The sequence below is a fragment of the Mirounga leonina genome, unplaced genomic scaffold, assembly GCF_011800145.1.
Source record: "Mirounga leonina isolate KUSES-001 unplaced genomic scaffold, KU_Mleo_1.0 Mir_168, whole genome shotgun sequence".
In the NCBI taxonomy this organism is placed as follows: domain Eukaryota; kingdom Metazoa; phylum Chordata; class Mammalia; order Carnivora; family Phocidae; genus Mirounga; species Mirounga leonina.
The window spans coordinates 75,076,750-75,094,543 of record NW_023270426.1 but is presented as its reverse complement, the minus strand read 5'-3'; the positions used below and the strand labels follow the sequence as shown (position 1 = coordinate 75,094,543).

The 17,794-nt window shown below is 35.5% G+C and overlaps 1 protein-coding gene across 6 annotated transcripts in view; it reads right to left on the bottom strand.

Annotated features, from left to right (window-relative positions):
- Positions 1-17,794, bottom strand: part of FER (FER tyrosine kinase) — a 412,363-nt gene that overhangs the window by 374,141 nt on the left and 20,428 nt on the right. For 5 of the 6 annotated variants that reach the window (XR_004681050.1, XM_035015022.1, XM_035015025.1 and 2 more), the window contains one exon: positions 2,003-2,268. Coding sequence is in view for 5 of the 6 variants with exons in the window: in XM_035015022.1 (XP_034870913.1) it covers positions 2,003-2,209 (207 nt within the window). In the remaining variant the exon portion in view is untranslated. Of the gene's footprint in view, positions 1-2,002; positions 2,269-4,354; positions 4,441-17,794 lie in introns of those variants that run through there. The other variant, XM_035015021.1, reaches the window with a different exon arrangement.

Below are 17,794 nucleotides of genomic sequence, written 5' to 3'. Positions count from 1 at the left end.
GGGGGAAATCGGAGGGGTAGATGAACCATGAGAGACGATGGACTCTGAAAAACAAACTGAGGGTTCTAGAGGGGAGAGGGGTGGGAGGATGGGTTAGCCTGGTGGTGGGTATTGAGGAGGGCACATTCTGCATGGAGCACTGGGTGTTATGCACAAACAATGAATCATGGAACACTACATCTAAAAACTAATGATGTAATGTATGGGGATTAACATAAGAATTAAAAAAAAAAAGAAGAAGAAGAAAAGGCCATGTAGGGGAAGATGGTGGTCAAAAGGTACAAATTTCTACTTAAAAGATCAATAAGTACTAGATGTGTAACGTACAACATGATGGTTATAATTAACATTGCTGTATGATATATAGAAAACTGAAGAGGGTAGATCCTAAGAGTTCTCATCACAAAAAGGATTTTTTTCTTTTCTTTTTATTTTATCTACATGAGATGATAGATGTTAACTAAACCTACTGTAGTAATAATTTCACAATATGTGTGAAACAAACCATCATGCTATGTAACTTAAACTTATACAGGAACGCATGTATGTCAATTATTTCTCAATAAAAAAAGAAGAAAAGGCCAATTTATAGGGTCAGACCTATAACTCCAGTAAAGCTCAGAAACTGGAGAAACCTATATGAAAGAAGCTGAGACGATACTGAAACAGAGGAATAGATTCCAAGTCTATATAAGGAGCAGACAGAACTCTCATTTCTATTGCTCAGCCCACACAAACACGCAACTGTTCTGCCCCCAACTCAGAAGAAAACAAGAGGAAAAAATAAACCAGAGAGCCTTTGGACTAAGAGACATTAGGCAGCTTACCAAAACAGGAAGATTAACTAAAGTATAACTCTTAGAACACTCAACCTACTTTCCCTATCAATTCTCATAACATAACAGAGTAGTCAACCAAACACAGGACAAGTTAAATCTGAATTTCAGATAAAAAATAATTTTTAGTGTATGTGTGTCCCAAATATCACATGCAAAATTTAACTGGTGTCCTACATTTTTATTTGCTATGTCTGGCAACCCCATCTTCAGACTAGAGACTAGAGAATTCCTTTTTGGGGAACCTGACTAGCCTAGGGAAGGAAGTTAAAGATATTAACATTAAGGAGTTCTCAATGAAATCACAGATCCTTAGCTGATCATACACACCACACACACATTCCATCGGAAACAATTTCCTCTACAATTTACTCAAATCCTAAGAAATATTAGTAAAAGAAACGCACTAATTTTTTTTAACTTTCCAAAGTAAAACAAGGAAGATCTTCCCTTACTTTGAATAAGTATAGCGAAATATGATAGTTAAGTAATACAATGGAAATAGAGCAGAAATCTAAGAACGATTAAGGTGTGTAATATTTCATCTTTAATGCCTTCCAACAGCAATTAACAGTGCAATTTGGCCATTATTTTTAATGGCGCTTAATTTTAAAGTTTATATTATATTTTTATAATCTTAGAGTTAAAAAAACATATTGTTTATCCAAAGAATTTTTTAGTGTGATTAACTCAGCAGTATATTATTATTTTAGTAAGATGAATGACAGCAAAGAACACTATGTGTTAAAATAATCCATGTGATTCACTACACAAATGATTCACAGAAGAATTCAGGGAAGGTGGGTTATGATGAAAGTTTGTGTCAAAAGAAAATAGCAGATCTCAAGACACCCAAGGAAATAGGGTAATGAAGAAAACAAAATTTGTAAAAATGGCTCTCAAACCAAAATCATTACAATAATCTAGACATCAATTTTTAATTTCAAAATTCAAAAATTTCAGACCTACTAACTCAGATTCAGGAGGTAGTGCACAAAATGTGTAATTTTTGAAACTTTCCCCCATGAGATTCTGCTAATCAGCAAGATTTTGGAACCACTGCTTTAGAATGCTAATTTGGGGATGCTCCCTCAACAGCATGATCTATTTGCCCTAAGCACAATTATGATGCTATACACAATAAATAATGAAATTATTCTCCTTACCTTGGATACATTGCTGACATAATTCATTTGAACAGTACTTTCCTTATCAACTTGATTACAAAGGTTCTGTAAAGTAGATGCATATTCTTTATCACTTTTTATTCTCAGGGCCATAAATTTCTTCACTGTTTCCAGTAACCGTAATTCCCAGTCTTGCAATTTTAGCACAGCTTCATGTGAATTCTTCAGGTCACTCCCAAACCCCATTTTGTAAGGCACTGTCTTATCCTCCACACTGCGCTGTGAGCCTTCTAATCAGCACATATCTGTGTATGTAAACAGAAGGGGAAAAAAGTCAAAAGGAAATTTGTGTTCAAAGGAAAGTTATGGCCTATTCTTTATAGGGTAAAAAAAAAAAAATCACTACAACTGAATGCTTTCACTGAAATATCAGGAACAAGATGAGGATGTCCACTCTCTCCACTTCTACTGAACATTGTACAGGAGGTTCTAGCCATTACAATGAGATCATTGAAATAATTTCCATGGTAATTGAAAAAGAAAGAAGTGAAACTATATTTATTTGCAGAGGACATGAGATTGTATATACAAAATCCTAAGGAATGTAATAAAAAAGAAGTATTAGCATTAACAAGATCAATATACAAAAATCAATTATATTTCTATACACTAGCAATGATCAATCTGAAAATGAAATTAAAAAACAATTCCTATATATGACTGCATCGAAAAGACTAAAATATTTAGGGATAAGTTTTATAAAATAAGTTAAAAACCTGTGCTCTTGAAACTATAAAATATTGTTGAAAGAAATTAAGGAAGACCCAAATAAATGGAAAGACTCATGTTAATGGATGCAAAAGGCTTAATATTGTTAAGAAAGCAATCCTCAGCAATATCAGAGCTAAAACTATAAAACTCTCAAAGGAAAACACAGTAGTAAATCTTTGTGACCATGGCTCAGGAAACAGTTTCTTAGATAAGACACCATAAGCAAAAGCAACAAAATTAAAATACATAAATTGAATTTAATCAAAATTTAAAACTTCTATACTTCAAAGGTCATCATTAAGAAAGTGAAAAGAGCACAGAATGGGAGAAAATATTTGCAAATACTTATTTGATAAGGAACTTCCTTCTGGAATATATAAAGAATTTTTACAACTCAATAATAAAAAGACAAATAAACCAATTAAAATGGGCAATAGAAACTTCTCCAAACAAAAGCTACAAATGTCCAATAAGCACATGAAAAGAGGTTCAATATCATTAGCCATTAGGAAAATACCAATCAAAACCACAATGAGGGCGCCTGGGTGGCTCAGTTGGTTAAGCGACTGCCTTCGGCTCAGGTCATGATCCTGGAGTCCCGGGATCGAGTCCCGCATCGGGCTCCCTGCTCGGCAGGGAGTCTGCTTCTCCCTCTGACCCTCCCCCCTCTCATGTGCTCTCTCTCTCTCATTCTCTCTGTCTCAAATAAATAAATAAAATCTTTAAAAAAAAAAAAAAAACCACAATGAGATACTGTATCACACCACTACAATGTCTTCAATCAAAAGACAGATAATATCAAGTGTTGGAGATGGTGAAGAAATTAGAACCCTCATATACTGCTGGTGGAAATGTAACATGGGGCTGTTTCTCAAAGTTAAACATAGAGCTATGATATGACCCAGAAATTCCACTCTTGGGTATATATCCAAGAGGAATGAAAACATATGCCCACACAAAACTTGTACATCAATGTTCCAGCAGAATTATTCGTTAATAGCTACAGTGTGCAAATAATCCAAATATCCATCAACTACTGAATGGATAAATAAAACATGATATCTACATACAACATAATATTAGCAATGAAAAGGAAAAAAGTACTGATAGAAGCTACAATATGGATGAACCTTGTAAACATTATGCTAAGTAAAAGAAACCTAGACACAATGATCTCTTTATATGATCTCTTTATATGAAATACCCAAATTGTACAGATATAAAGTAGATTAGTAGTTGCCTGCGGCTGCAAATTTGGGAAGAAATGAGGAGTTATTGCCAGTGGATATTGGATTTCATTTTGGGGCAATGAAACTGTTCTAAAATTGATTGTGGTGGTGGTTGCACAACTCTGTGAACAAAATAAAAACCAGTGAACTATACAGTTTAAGTGGGTGAATTCTTCAGTATATGAGTTATATCTCAATAAAGTTGCTTAAAAAATCACTACAGTATCACTTATGATCACCTAAAGGTCAGTTCTCAGAAATTTCCCCAAAATATCCTGCTTGTTTGCTATAAATCCTGAACACTATGATAGCATTTATTTTGCTCTCCAGACTCCTAAAATTTCAGGCAATGAATCTTTCAGGGCCCATTAGAAGAAATGAAGAAACACACCTCTTATTTTTAGTTCTGGCTTATCCATACCAGAAGTCACTTTCTTGTTAATTCATCTGAGATCCTCTAAGCTATAGAGAAAAATGAGAAGAGGTTTACATTTCTAACCTCAGGGGTAACATCTAAAGAGATAGTAAAAATGTGGGTTTTCCAAATAGAGAACAAATTACAATTTTTCAGAACAGAAAACTGGCCAGTTTTATGATCTATCAAATAAGTAGAGAAGAGAAAAAAGGTTGTGGAAAACTGCACTTCATCAAAGTTCCCAAAGTAGCAACCAGGACACCAAATGGACCTTAACATAATTAAGTCAATAAAAAGTAATTGACTTATTCACTTTAATATGGAGTAGGATAATTCCAGTTTTTTCACTTTGGATGTAGTAGCCTTAAAATTTTTACTTTGATACACTGTATCTTTATAGGATACAAAAATTTACAATGAACATTTTTCTGTTATTTTACCTAGAGTTCATCTAAGTCTCAGTGAAGATACATTCTATCTCATCCCATGTTTTCAATGGAAAAATAAAGAATAATTTTTGAGGCCAAAGAAATGTGAAACATTTTCCTTTCATTAAAAACTATATCTGAGATTGTGGTTCATTTTATTCCATAACTTGGGATAAATATCACTTCTGCTTCTAAATATACCTATTTATACCTGATCTAAACTTTGATTTTATTTTTTTCTTCCATTACCAGGAACTTCAAAAGGATTATGAAGAGCTCAAAAGGATAAAAAAGGAAATAGAACCTGGGAGCTGTAAGAGAAACCCTCCAGCCCATCCTAAAGATGTACTTATACACACCAGTATTGTAGGTCTAGAAATAGAAAATAATTTCATTTATGGTACCACTCCTTAAGGAATGTCAAATGATAAAAATTTTAAAAACAACCCCATAATAAATTAAGACCTTGTCTAATTGTTAAATTGGTAGAGATTATAAATACTTTAGGAATTAAGGGAATGATATCCTACAGACAAATGACATAAATAAGACTATTTGTTTCAGTAGTGTTTGAGATAACAATACAAAAGAAACCAGAAATATCCATCAAAAGGAACTGACTAGGTAAATTACAATCAAGGCTGCTGCATCTGATTGTAACTGAATAATTCTAGGGAGTGCCATTCAAATCACAGTCTATCTGAATGTGTTCAGTGTCCAACCTTCACAATCATACGTGGTAGATCTGATCGCGGTACATTCATTCAGTGGAATATCACTCAGTCCTAGTAAAAAATGAGAAAATCTTTTGTGTATTGATCAGGAACTATCATTAAAAACTTCTAACTGAAAAAAGTGAGACACAGAACTTGGTATGCTTACATTGTATAAAAAAGAGGAGGAATGATAGAAATTAATTTTCCTTATAAGTACAAAAAATATTTCCTGAAGAACACATAGTGGCTGGGACACTGGAGTGGGAGAGGGACTTTTCATTATATACCCTTTGTACATTTAAATTTTGTGCTAAGTGAATGCATTGATACTACCTATTCAAAAAATAAATTAAAGAATTTTTGAAGAGAAAAAAAAAAATAATGAAAGCTAAACCAGCCCAGAAAAGTCTTCTAGAAATGGCAAGATTTGAGATTAGGGGTGGAAAATGACCATGATTTAGATTATAAAAAGTCAAAGAGGAAATGTATTCCAGGAAGTAGGAGCAGTATGGTACCAAAAAAAAAAAAAAAAAAAAAGAGAGAGGTAATACGAGGTAAAGCAAAGAAAAAAATGTCTCCAAAATCAAGCTATATGTGGCAAGCAGTGGGAGATGCCATACGAGTTTATCTGCTATTCCATTGTTCAGGAAACTAATAAGGATCAAACTCCTTGAATTAATTGGTTTTTAAGGCAAAATAACATGATCATGAATGTGATTTTTTTAGTGACTAATTTACTGGTGCTAGTTACATAAGTATGTTCAATTTGTGAAATTTCATCAAGCTGAGCACCTGTGATTCATGTACTTTTCTATCTGTATGTTACAGCAATAAAAAGAGAAAGAGGGACATAGAGATAGATTTTAATCTGAAAGCTAGGGATAAAATAGCTTGAAGAGAGGGGAAAAAATGAGACATAAGACAAATGAATAAGTCATAGCAATATATAACTTGAAAAATGAGAATCTATAATTGACAGTATCAGTGAGAATTAAGAAGAAAGATCTTTGATGTGGTGTATAAATTTAGGGAACAAAAGAGAGACAGATGATCCAAAGACAATTTCAAGGCTTTAATAAGAAATGTTGACAATACCAATAGAATTGGAAGAATGAGAATATGGAGCTCCTTTAAAGAAAAAATAAAAGAGGTTTGGTAGAGTTATAGATGCCAGGATGAAAAAGAAGATATTCATAATACCAAATGTCAGAGGAAGATGTGAAAATTGTAAAAAAAAAAAGTCATTATTGGAATTTGGGGATAAATTTGGTATAGTGAAGCAGTATCTCAGAAGCTCCTACCACCAATAACTAATAAAAAGAACAAAAAACTGTTTTTAAGAAAAAGCAAAAATTTAAATACATCATCAGTAAGTAGAGTGAATACCAACTTTATGCTACAACTTTCACAGCATGCTTTCAAAGAAAAGAAAGAGAAAATTCTGGAAATCTAGGTACTATGGCAATGTGCCCAACACTACCCCAACTTCCAGAAGACTTTCTGAGGAATCAAAGTTAACAAAATCCTGAGAATTCACACTGGATGCTTCAATATGAAAAGAAGCAGGCAGAGTGAATAGGCCAACCTAGGGACAGTCAAGAAAATATCTAAAGAGAGAAGCCTCTCAGCACCAGGACAGGACATTACAACATGCAGAGAGGGCAGGCTTGGCTTGCCATATTCCAGTCTTGTGAATAACCGGTGGATGAAATTAAATCCAGGATTACAAGATGTTTAATGGAATTTCATAAGAGAAAGTAAATCTCAGGGCCCCCAACAAGGTCAAACTCAGCCCCAGCCACCTCCATGTTCATACAACAAAGAAACCAAAATTAAAAAGTAAAACCCAGCTTCTGGTCCAGATAAGATGACACAAGACCATTTTTCCCAGCTCCATCGCACAAAACACAACTATAAACATGAGAAAGAGACATCAAAGAAGAACTCTGAAAAGTGGATAGAAGGCAACCTCCCTTGGCCCTAGGATTAGAAGAACAGCACAGAGGCTAAGTGTCTCAGGTTCTCCTCACCCAACAGGAGGTCACCGAGACCTGACTTTACCCAACCTCCCGTCTAGTAACAAAAGGGAGCCCATATGTGTAGGCTAACTCCCTCAGGATCCAATAGGAGTCCCTCTGACAACAACTGGAGAGCCAGACACCACCAAAAGAGAAATTATTTGTGAGCCCCACTAAAAATAAACAGCCAGGAGAAGCACTCTCCTTACCTGCTAGGCCTGAGAATTCCCTTTTCCACAAAGAGAAACTGAATGAGGTAAGAAGAACCAGCAACAGAGACTTAGCTATCAGGTCAGGAAACCTCTTTGTTCTCACAGGTCTGAGGACCTCCTTCCCCACCAGAGATACCAGAGCAGGCAGGCAGAACCAACAAAACAAACCCAGCTGAAGCTGCTGCTCTCCAAGACTTTCCTCTTCTGCCCAGAGACATCAGGACAGCTAGGGGGCACAGTAAGGAAATTCTACCTTAGCCCTTTTCTATCAATAGATATCTAGTAGCTCAACCTAAGAAAAACATCTTCTACTCTGCAGCACCAGCAGGAACCAGTGGGAGCCCCAATTATATCAGACAAACAAAGCAAACCAAAATAACAGCACAAAAGACTGACAATTAACTGTCATTGAAACCACAGCCCATAAAAATAGGCCAAAAGGCCTGCATGCTAAACCTAAACAGAGGGACTTCCTGTGAATGTAAAACATTGAAATATACCCTAGGGTCTCCGACATTAATAGATAAAATATCTAAGATTCAATTGAAAAATCACCTCTCATACCAAGAACCAAGAAAAATCACAGCTTGAATGAGAAAAGACAATCAACTAATGCCAACACTGAGATGAATTAGATGTTGGAATTATCTGAAAAGCATTTTAAATCAGCTATCTTAAAAATGCTTCATCAGTTATAAATTCTCTTAAAAACAAATGTAAAAATGGAAAATCTAAGCAAAGAAATAGAAGTTATAAAAATAACGAGATGGAACTTACAGAACTAAAATATGCAATAACAGGAATAAAAAACTCACTAGATAAGCTCAATAGAAGAGTGGAGATGAAAGAGGATACAATCAGTGCATGTAAGGACAGAGTAAAAGAATTCAACCAATCCAAACAACAGAGAGAAAATGGACTGACAAAAAAGAATAAAGCCTTGGAGACCTGTGTGACAGTAACAAAAGATCCAACACTTATATCATCTGAGTTCTGGAAAGAGAGGAGAAAAAGAGTGGGCTGAAAAATTATTCAAAGAAGTATGTCCATCTTGGGGAATAAGCTAATATAAAGTCACAGAAATCAAGACAGTGTGAACTTGGTAGAGTGTAAACAACAGATTAATGGAACAGAATAGAGAACCCAGAAATAAATCCACACAAATATGCTCAACTGCTTCTTGACAAAGGTCCAAAAGCAATTCAGTGGTACTGGAGCAGCTGGATAGCTACAGGCCAAGAAAAAAAGAGAGAGAGAGCAAGAGAGAGAGAGACAATCTTGACCTAACACCTTACACAAAAATTAACTCAAAAGGATCATGAACTGGGGCACCTGGATGGCTCAGTTAGTTAAGTGTCTGACTCTTGATTTCGGCTCAGGTCATGATCTCAGGGTTGTGAGACAGAGCTTGTGCTGGGTATGGAGCCTGCTTCTGATTCTCTCTCTCCCTTTCCTTCTGCCCCTCCACCCCCCACTCGTGTGTGTGTGCGCGCGCGCGCGCGTGCACGCACATGCTCTCAAAAAAAAAAAAAGCATCGTGAACTTAAATATAAACATAAAACTTCTAGGAAAAAAAAATATCTTCTGGGGCGCCTGGGTGGCTCAGTTGGTTAAGCAACTGCCTTCGGCTCAGGTCATGATCCTGGAGTCCCGGGATCGAGTCCCGCATTGGGCTCCCTGCTCGGCGGGGAGTCTGCTTCTCCCTCTCATGCTCTCTGTCTCTCATTCTCTCTGTCTCAAATAAATAAATAAAATCTTTAAAAAAAAAAAAAAAATCTTCTGGATCTAAAAGCTAGGCAAAGTTCTTAGATTTGACACAAAAACACAATCCATAAAAAAGAAAAATCAATAAATTGGGCCTCACCAGAAGTAAAAACTTTTACCTGTGAAAGCCCATGTGAACAGGATAAAAGACAAGTTACAAACTTTGAAAAAATATTTGCAAATGATATATCTGACAGAAGTCTAGTATCTAGAATAAAGAAAAATCTCTCAAATTCAACAGATAACAACAACAATCTAACTAGAAAATGAGCAAAAGACATGAACAGACATTGCACAGAAAAGGATACAAAAATGGCAAATAAGCACATGAAAAGATATTCAACATAATTAGGCATCAGGGAAATGCAATTAAAACTACAACGAGAGGGGTGCTTGGCTGGCTCAATGGTGGAGCATGTGACTCTTGACCTCAGGGTCATGAGTTCAAGCCCTGTGTTGGGCATGAAACCTACTTAAAAATAAATAAATAAAAATAAGGGATGCCTGGGTGGCTCAGTTGGTTAAGCATCTACCTTCGGCTCAGGTTATGATCCCAGGGTCCTGGGATCGAGTCCCACATCAGGCTCCTTGCTAAGCGGGGAGCCTGCTTCTCCCTCTGCCTACCACTCCCCCTGCTTGTGCTCTCACTCTCTCTCTGACAAATAAATAAAATCTTAAATAAATAAAATTATTAAAAAGCTACAATGAGATATCATTACGTACTTACCAGAATGGCTAAAATAAAATATAATGACAAAACCAAATGGTTGTGGGAATACGGGAAAAACTGGATCACTCATTTGTTGCTGGTCAGAAGACAAAATGGTACATCCCCTCTGGTTTCTGATAAAACTAAACATTCAACTACATTATGACCCAGCAATGGCACTCTTGGACATTTATACCAGAGAAATGAAAACATATCTTCATACAAAAACTCATACAAAAATGTTCATAGCAGATTTATTCATAATAGCCAAAAACTGGAATCAGCCCAGAGATCCTTCAATGAGTGAATACATACCACGGAATACTAACTACAGTAAAAAGGAACAAACTATACAATATAGGCAACCACTTGGATGAATCTCCAAGAATCCTGCTTTATGAAAAAAGCCAATCCCTAAAAGTTATGTGCTGTATGATTCCATTTATATAGCATTCTTGAAATGACAAAATTTTGGAAAAAGGACAGAATAAGGGTTGCCAGGGTTTAGGGCTTGCAGAACAGAGGAGGGAAGCGAGTGTACTTATAATAGCAGAACACATGGGATTCTATTAATATTGGAACTGTTTGATACTTTGATGATGGTAGTGGCTACATGAGTCTAGACTGATACTAAAATTTTATAGGACTTAATATACACACAACAAATGAATATAATTAAAACTGAGTACAATTAAAATTCATATTTCTATAACATTGGTGGAATGTGTCAATGTTAATATACTGATTGTCATTTTATATATAGTTTTGCAAAATGTTACAACTGGGGAAACTGAACAAAATGTACCAGGGATTATTATTTCATACAACTCCATGTTAATCTACAATTACCTCAAGAGAAATTCCAATTTGAAAAAAAATATGCCCAGATCTCAAACTATAGCTCAGAAGAAGAACAAGACGTGGAGAGGGCATCACAAATTCAGCTACATTCTTCCAGAAATGATAGGTAAGAACTGCCTATGTTAACCCCATGGAAGATGAAAAAAATGGCAAGGAAAGCATACAGTTATGCTGTAGCCAAAAATTACAGAGAGAGACAGAGACACAGAACGGGTCAGAGGGGCTGTTACATCACAGACAGATTTGTAATGTAAGTTCCAATCAGTCAGGGAAGTACTCTGCTCTGTTACCCCAGTATATCTCCAGTGCTTAAAACTGTGCCTTGGTACAGCTGCAATAAATATCTGTTAAATGAATTAGCTACCCAGCCACGCAGCACTCTATCTGCATTCTCTCATGCCCCACAGTCCCTACTTCAGAGTCTTCGTTCTTTAGGATACTCAATAATACTAGGTATTAATTTTACAACCCTAACCTACAGGTTCAAATTTCAACTCCTTTGCCTGATAATCAAAGCTGGCCCCAGCCAACCTTCCCCTCTCAGCAACAGTACCACACCTTACTACTTAATGGTTCCTTAAATGTCTCAATGTCTTTGCAGATGTTCCTTCAGTCTAAATGCTTTTCCTCCCTTGTCTGCCTGAAGAATTATCAACAGCTAAACTTTAAAGTAATACTCTCTGTGAAGGCTTCTCTGACTATCCCCACAATCATAACGACCGAGGTCGACTTAGGTGTTCCCTTCTCTCAGATCCCAGGCATCATGTAAGTATTCTCATGGTATGTGTTAGCTATTTGTTGAAATATATTTCTCCCATTAAACTCTGAAATATCACATATTTTTCATCTTGACATCACTGGGGCTTAAGTTACTACCCAGGATACAGTAGGCATTCAATTTACTGCAAATAATTGCGAGTGCGAACTCATTTTTTAAAAGATTTGTAAATGAAATTTTAAAATAAAAATATCCATAATTTAGTAGATAGTAAGTACAAATCAGGCAGGAACAGTATTATACAAAAATGCATGCATGTTATTAGCAAAGATGTCTACTTTTAAATAGCATCTTTTAAAAAGTAAAAATAACAAAACTAATGAACTATTGACTATTTAAGTTTATTTAAATTTGTTTTATTCAGTTTGTTATTAAGAATCAAGTGAGTTATGGGCGCCTGGGTGGCTCAGTCGTTAAGCGTCTGCCTTCGGCTCAGGTCATGATCCCAGGGTCCTGGGATGGAGTCCCACATTGGGCTCCCTCCCTCTCCCACTCCCGCTGCTTATGTTCCTGCTCTTGCTATCTCTGTCTCTGTCAAATAAATAAATAAAATCTTAAAAAAAAAAAAAAAAAAGAATCAAGTGAGTTATGCTGAGTTTTCAATTTACCAGAGTTATTAAAACCTTTAAAATAACCATTAAAAATTGTTATATTTTCAAAAATTAGAAGTTCATGTTGTATAAAAGAAATCTACACATACTTTTAAATAAAAATGGAATTTATTAAATAGCAAAATATAAAACAAATAACTAGTTTCCTTAGTAGGATAATAGAATTCCCATGGTATTTCTTGTAAGAATAAGGGTATATGCAGGTATTTATTCTAAAATGTCTCCTGTTTTTCAACTTTTGGCTCCACAACTGGCAACTTTTACATTCTCTGAGAATACAGATGGAAATGTTTTTATATCACATAAAGAAAGTTTAGTCTGTATTGAATATTCTCTTTTAAGTAAGGGATTTATTTTAACATAGATGATGTCTTGTGGTCAAAAATATCTATTTAGTTATTTCCTTTAACATTGACAAAGAGATTCAAATATACCACGAAGGTATGCTAATTTTAAAAAATCTGCAAATAAGTGAATAAAACCTGTGTAATAGAAATAGGAAATATTTCATTCTTCCCCCAAGAGATATTTTCACAAGCTGGCAAGAAATTCAATGAGTTTGAATTTATAGTCCTTGACTAATAGAACCCATCAAAATCAGTTTATGGTTCAACTTATTTATTAGTATATGTTTGTTCATTGATAAAGACTATAAAATCATTAATCAGTTAAAGTACAAATATAATTATCTAATGGTATTTCTTACCTTTCATATGCTTCAGTACTGACAGAAATCAGAAACAGTGACTCTATTTGAACAAAATATTAAGCTGCCTGCAGCAAGACAGAAACAGTCACAAAAAGCCAAGTATGCAAGTAATAACCAAGATTACAAACCAAAAAGCTGACGTCATATGAATACAAAGTGAGGTGTTTTTTTCATAAGCAGTTAAACAGGCAGGAATGAACAGTTACCAAAGTTTAACTATAAAGACGACATCATTCATTACCAGTTAATATATGCTGACCTTGGCCACCCTACAGATTCAGTATTTAAAACTCCTCTCATGCTTTATTTGAAAGTGTTGCTTTTAGTTTAATTTAAAAGTTAATTCAAATGAAACAGCACTGGATTGTCCAGCCAGCCTACTAATGGATGACAATATTCCACTGAAAAGGAACACTATACAAGCTATATACAAATGAACAACAGGTTTGTTTTTGAATGAACTGTTTTTTAATTTTAAAAATGTATTTGAAGTACTGACATTTAAAATTATTTGCCAAGAGCAGAATTATTAGCAGAATTTTTTTTCTTTGTTTTAAAATAATAATATACATCAACAAGTATGTATTGAGTAACCACGGGAGAGACACTGTTAGGGGTACAAAGATAAGTAAAATTTGCATTACTACCTTCAAATACTTACAGTATATTAAGAATAAACAGACAACTTCATATGTAACAATGATACAATTCATTCAAAATTCATTCAGCCACACGTATTGAACATCTATGTGTCAGACGTATTTCTCAGTGCCCGGAATATCAAGACCCATAAGATTACAGTCCCTATTCTCAAAAGCCCACAATTTACTAAGGGTGACAAACATGGAAACAAACAAATGCCATATAATTCAACAGGTTCACAAATATAAATGTGTTATAAACTTGGCGGGGATACAGAAGTAGCATGCATATTTCTAGAGGCCATCAAGGAGGGCTTCACAGAATATAAAAGCATAAGGTATAAAGTGCTACAAAGACATAAAGAAAAGGAAAGAGCACAGCTGATTAGGGGAGCTCAAAAACTTTTTATTAAGAAGAGAACATCACATCACAATATATACATGTATCACACAATACACCTGAAACACACACAGTGTTATATGTCAATTATACCTCAAGAAAGCTGGAAAGCATTTTTTAATTAAAAAAAAAAAAAAGAAAGAACATCTCCAACAAGCCCAGAGGGATACCTATGAAAAGGAAAAGAGCACATGCACATGGGTCTATCTGCAAATGTGCATGCAGGAGGTGGCTTTGGGAACAGACAGTCCTGAGTTGAAACGCTAACTCTACCACCTAATAGCCATAAAATTGCATTTTAATTAACCTTCTGGAAGCCCAGTTTTCTGATCTTTAAAATTGGGATAGTAATATCTACTTTGCAGGGTTGTTATGAAGGTTAGATGAGATAAAGTATATAATGTGCCTGGCTTTGGAGAGACTTATTTAAAAAGTAATCATTACTAATAAAGCATGAGAGAGAGAGACAGCATCTCCACACAAGACAGGACATAGAAGAGCAAGTAATGAAGGAGGGTTACTTTCCAATTAGAAGTTTAAACATAAGCAAGGTTACACAGGTGGGAAAATGCGGGACATATTGGTGAAACACTGTTAATCTGAAGGAAAACAGGGGAACAAAGATTAAAAATATTAAGTATGGCTACAATGCATACTACCCTGTATGGTCTAAATTCTAGAAATATAACCATAATCTAGATACCTCTTAACCTTTTACTCTTCCTAAGTGATTAATTATTATAAAAGAGCTCAGTGTTCCAATTAAGGTCAAACAATTTTTTTTCCCTTCAAAGAGAGTAGCAATACAGGAAGAAGTCAAAATAATTTCAAATTCCATATGTGTACCTTAGGTTCATTAAAGACATACAGTAGCAGAATGGCAACCAAGAAGGTTTCATAAATTATAATCCAAATGAACTAAGCCAAAGCCAGTTTCTACCTGCAATAACACAGCCTCTCAGAGAACCTGAATTAGACAAACCTCATGCCACTGTTGAGAACATGGAGGAAATTCAGTTCCATTCTTGACTTCTTTTTATAATTCAGTCTTTTCCAAAAAGGCAAGGCCTAATCCCCACTCCTGCTCCATCCTTTCTCTAAAGTCATATCTTTCCAAATTGTTCTTCTAGAATTCCATTCAGTCTGTAAACAAATTTCCCTAAATCTCTACCCTTCAACTGCTTACTCTATCTGAAACCTGGATCCCCAAAAACATAGTGCTCACAGGTGGAGGCCACACCCTCCCTACATGGTACCAACCATAGCCATGGGGCTGAGGGGGTGGAAGGATGGGTAACATTATCCTTATTCCTTAGTGCCATGTCCAAATCACTGCTCTTCCAACCTCCCCCTTTGCCCCTCCCCCACTGCTTGCGCACATGTGCTCTCTCTAAAATAAATAAATAAATCTTCAAAATATATATATATAATATATATAAATCTTTAAAATATGTATATATATAAAGAGAAAATGTGGCAAAATGTGAACAGTGAGTGAATATAGATGAAAGGTAATATGGGTGTTCACTGTCCTATATTTTCCATTGTTCTGTAGCACTGAACTTTATCATAATGAGATGTTGAAGGGATGGGAAGATAGAAAGCATGAGAGGAGGCCAGCTGGAATGAAACATAAGGAGTGCAAGCAGCATTAGTCTCAGCAAAAGTGAAAATCAGCTGTGTGATTCTGGGTAGGTCACAGAACCTCTCTAGGTCTCAGCTAAAAGAGGAGGAAATAGATGACTTCCAAGTCCTTCCATCTACAAATTTCCATTATTCTACTACTACTTCTTAGCTCTAGAACCCAAAAGATAACTATACACAAAGTGGAAAAATACATTGGACTATTCTAAGGATAAAATGAAGTATTTAAAACAGCTAGCCAAATGTCTGTCACATGTAACACAAACAATAAATAGTAATTCCTCTCTTTTGAGAAAATATCTTTAAAATTCTTCATCAAAAAAAAAAGAAAGAAAGATAGGACTACTAATTAACTTAAAAGAAATAAGTAACACAGGGGGGCGCCTGAGTGGCTCAGTCCTTAAGCGTCTGCCTTCGGCTCAGGTCATGATCCCAGGGTCTTGGGATGGAGCCCTGCAGAGCCCTGCATCGGGCTCCCTGCTCTGCAGGAAGCCTGCTTTCCCCTCCCCCACTCCCCCTGCTTGTGTTTCCTCTCACTCTCTCTCTCTCAAATAAATAAAAATCTTTAAAAAGAAAGAAAGAAAAGAAATAAGTAACACAGAATTGGAAAGATTTATTTTAATATCTATTCAATTTCAGTTTGCACCTCAAATATCTATCCTAAGAGGCAGAATATAAATATACTCTGATGAAGCTACAAAAAGAAAAACCATAATAAATGAACCTCCTAAGAGTTTAGACAAGCTGCATGCTTTCAAGTGAACACAGTATGATATACATCTAATGACAGTATGCCCCAGAATTTGCAAAATAAAATAACAATAAAATTATATATCAGAATTTTGGGTAACAGTCTGAGAATATTTCAGACTAGCTTATAATTTTCAAGACATCTCTTTTAAAAAGACAGCACAGGGGAGAAGGCTTAAAATTCAATATCAAAGTAGGGTCGCCTGGGTGGCTCAGACAGTTCAGAGTCGGACCCTTGGTTTCAGTTCAGGTTGTGATCTCGCATCTGGCTGCACACTCATCTCCGAGACTGCTTGAGGTTTTTTCTCCCTCTCCCTCTGCCCCTCCCACTCTGATCCTCCTCCTGCTTGCACATGCGCACACACAGCCTCTCTCTCTCTCAAAAATAAATAAAATCTTTTTTAAAAATTCAATACAAAGTATGGCCAGTTATTTTCACTTCCAAGAAGATTCTGAAGTCAAATGAAATTAAATTCATAATTATAAAAGTCATATAAATTAAAAGGAACCACACAAGGAGTACAGTCAAGAGCATTGTGTGGTGACAGATGGAGTAGCTACACTTGTGCTGGGTATAGCATAATGTATAAAATTGTCAAATCATTCTGTTGTACACCGGAAACTGATGTAATACTGTGTGTCAACTATGCTCAAAAAAATTTTTTTTAGGGCGCCTGGGTGGCTCAGATGGTTAAGCGTCTGCCTTCGGCTCAGGTCATGATCCCAGAGTCCTGGGATCGAGTCCCGCATCAGGCTCTCTGCTCCTTGGGAGCCTGCTTCTCCCTCTGCCTCTCTCTCTCGCTGTCTCTCATGAATAAATAAATAAAAATCTTTAAAAAAAATTTTTTCTTTTAATAAAATAAAAATAAAAACAAAAAGTCATATAAATTAAATTTCAGGGGAAAAAGCAAAACAAAGTATTAACCAGAACATATGACAAACTTGCTAGATGGTTTTATTTCCAGTATAACATTATTTCTAATATTATAATTAATTTCCCTTTTGGTGAAATAACCAATCTTTAACATAATGGGAAAGATAGTTGTCTAAAAGGTTTCTGGGCATGACGCCAGCATCCACCCAGTTGCTCAAAACCCAAAAATCTTGGAGTCATCCTTGGGAATGTTCTGTTTCCAAACCCAAACTATTCAAAGTCCCACAAATTCTGATTCAGA